This window comes from Echinops telfairi, unplaced genomic scaffold (assembly GCF_000313985.2).
Source record: "Echinops telfairi isolate 266 unplaced genomic scaffold, ASM31398v2 ScPeMD7_7475;HRSCAF=8513, whole genome shotgun sequence".
NCBI classification, from domain to species: Eukaryota; Metazoa; Chordata; class Mammalia; order Afrosoricida; family Tenrecidae; genus Echinops; species Echinops telfairi.
In genome coordinates this window covers 31,309,357-31,312,044 of record NW_022111379.1, presented here as the reverse complement: position 1 = coordinate 31,312,044, position 2,688 = coordinate 31,309,357, and the positions used below count along the sequence as shown (strand labels likewise).

The following is a 2,688-nucleotide window of genomic DNA, read 5'->3' as shown; positions in this document are numbered from 1 at the left end:
ATGTTTTGAGAATGATGAGGGCAATGAATGTACAAATATGCTTTACACAATTGATGTATGTAGGGATTGTATGAGTTATATGAGCCCCTAATAAAATGATTAAAAACAAAACTAAAACACTGGCAACAAATTGAAAAAGAAAGAAAGAAAATCGAGCCCCCAACCGTGAGAGCTTTACCCCCTCAAACATACAGGCAGGCTGAAGTTGACGCTAGAATGCCACCTTTCAGCTTCCGCTCTGTGTGGCGTGGTGGGGTGGGCACAGAGGACCCTCTGGTTTCCTGGATTTTCTGAGGGAGAGTCAGGCTCCCCTCCTCCTGACTGGCAAGGTGCAGACTCAAACCATGCCTTCCCCCGGCGGTCAGTTGCCGAGAGGATGGTGCATGGTGTGGTCACTATTTGGGTTACTTGGTGGGTTCTCCTCATACCTTTTAAGATGCCCACCCTCTCTGGACTCTGTATTGGGGCCAAACTGTGGGGTCAACCATGGGGTCCTGGGCTGAGGTCTTCTTAGGACCAAAAGGTGGGGTGAAATTGAAGAAAGGTGGCCTTGGGGTCTTGGTGAGGCTGGAGAGGGTGCAGTGAGGAGAGTTCTCAGCTGAGAGCCTCAAGGCTCAGCGGCTGAGAGAGGACTAGCAGACAAGCCTCAGACATGAGAGGGCAGGGCGGACCCTGTCCTGACCCTGCTACTCCTTCGTCTATTGGAGCCTCCGTTTTCTTACCTATACAACGGGCCTGACTCACCTAAAGGAATAACCAGAAGACAGGACAAGGTGACTCTCAGTAGGTTCCACCTCTGGACCTGAGGGTGTGTGGACGATAAACCCCGGGCACAAAGTGAATCGGGGTAGATCCTGGGGCATGCCAGGAGGGCCCTGGGGACAGTTCTACCAGCCTAGGAGATGGTACAAAAATAAACTAACAAACGAACTAAACTCCCTGTCATCAAATCAATTCTAACTCTTAGAGGCTGTGTAGGAGCGGGTATCTCTACGGGACCAGAAAGCCTCATCTTTCTCTTGCAGAACAGCTGGTTTTGAACAGCCCATCTCACGGTTAGGAGCCCGCTACACCACCAGGGCTCCTGGGGGTGGTACAGACCTTCTTGATCTTCTTGATGTCGCTGTCTTCGTCACTGGGCGTGATCGTCTGCGTGGACTGGATGCGCTCATTGTCCTTGAGCAGGGAGGCGATCTGCAACGGAGACGCAGGTCAGCGGCCGAGAGTGGACCAGCAGGTAGCCTCCAGGCATGACAGGGCAGCGGGGACCCTGCCTTTTCTTTCCCCAGGGGCTGCTGCCCGGTTCCCACATCTCAAGTGTTTCCCAGGAAATGGCGACAGGAAGCCTGACTGCACAGTGGGTACGTGGGGGCTGCTCAGGACGAGGGCAGTCCCTGGAAGCCACCAGCTGCTGCGTGGGGGAAAGTCGAGGCCCTGCCGTCTTGCAGAGTTTCAGTCTCGGAAACCCACAGGGTCGCGTCCATGGCAGACGTTGAGAGTGGAACAGTGGGGACCCCCCCTCTGAGCAGGTGTGCACTTATCAAGCCCCGTAGAGCTCTGGCTGCACTGAGGGGTGGCTCTCTCACTCCCCCTTTATCCCATCCTGCACCACTTGTTCCTTTATCTTTAAAAACAAAACCTGGCCTAGAACCCCAAGATGTAAATCTGATAAAAATACACGGTTGTGGGCACCCCTCCCCCCAGGACTCCCTACTGGCCGGGCAGCCCAAAGCACCTCCAGGAATGAGGCCCCTCTTCCCAGTGCAACCTGAGAGTCGGGACGAGGTGGCAGGTTTGGACTCGCTGACTTTGGCCACATCAGCAGGAAAGACCGATCTCTCACCGCCGGCCGTGGTTGGTGGAAGTCAAGGGCCAGCTCCAACTGGAGAAGCCTTCCACGAGGTGGGCAGACCCAGTGGCCACAGGAATGGGCTCCAACATCCCCTGTCTGAGAACTGGCCGAGGTCCAGACCATGCTGTCCTCGGTTAGACACACTGGAGCTGGGGCCGCTCGCAGACGAGGGCCAAAAACTGTGGGATGGCCCTTGAGCCACTCTAAGGAGCCTGGTGGGGGGTGGTGGCTAGGAGTTGGGCTGCTGACCACCAAGTGGGCAGTTTGAAACCACCAGCTGCTCCTCAGAGAAAGACGAGGCTTTCGACTCCCATAAAGAGTTCCAGTCTCAGAAACCCACAGAGGACGTTCCGCCCTGCCCTACAGGGTCGCTGTGAGTCGGAATCAATTCAATGGCAGTGAGAACAAGGATCCCCATTTGCCTCATTTGGGGACGGGAGGAGTTGGCTCGACTGTGAGAAGAACAAAGGGTGGTGCCCATGAGAAGAGGCCCTGTGAAGATGCTCTGCAGCCCGGGTGCTGGGACCCCTCAGACGAACAGAGCTGGCCTCCTTCCAGCCACCTTCCTTCCACTCTGCAAGTCTTATCTTTGCTGGGCGCCCTTCCCCAGGGGCGTTTTGTGCAGCGCCCCTGCTGGGAAGTGCTGGAATTGCCTAGTTACTCGGCTATCTTGGCTGTGAGCCCTGTGCCAGAAAGCCCTGTGCCTAGCCCAGTGCCTGGCACACAACACAACACTTCCTAGAAACATAAATAAGTGAATTCAACCAACCAACCAACCAACCAACCAACCAACCAACCAACCAACCAACCAACCAACCAACCAACCAACCAACCAA

At 55.3% G+C, this 2,688-nt stretch overlaps 1 protein-coding gene across 1 annotated transcript in view; it reads right to left on the bottom strand.

The window, feature by feature from the left end:
- RASGRF1 (Ras protein specific guanine nucleotide releasing factor 1) overlaps positions 1 to 2,688 on the bottom strand; it is an 86,370-nt gene that overhangs the window by 64,524 nt on the left and 19,158 nt on the right. The window contains exon 3 of the mRNA XM_045285692.1: positions 1,102 to 1,194. Within this exon, the coding sequence (XP_045141627.1) occupies positions 1,102 to 1,194 (93 nt within the window). The remainder of the gene's footprint in view (positions 1 to 1,101; positions 1,195 to 2,688) is intronic.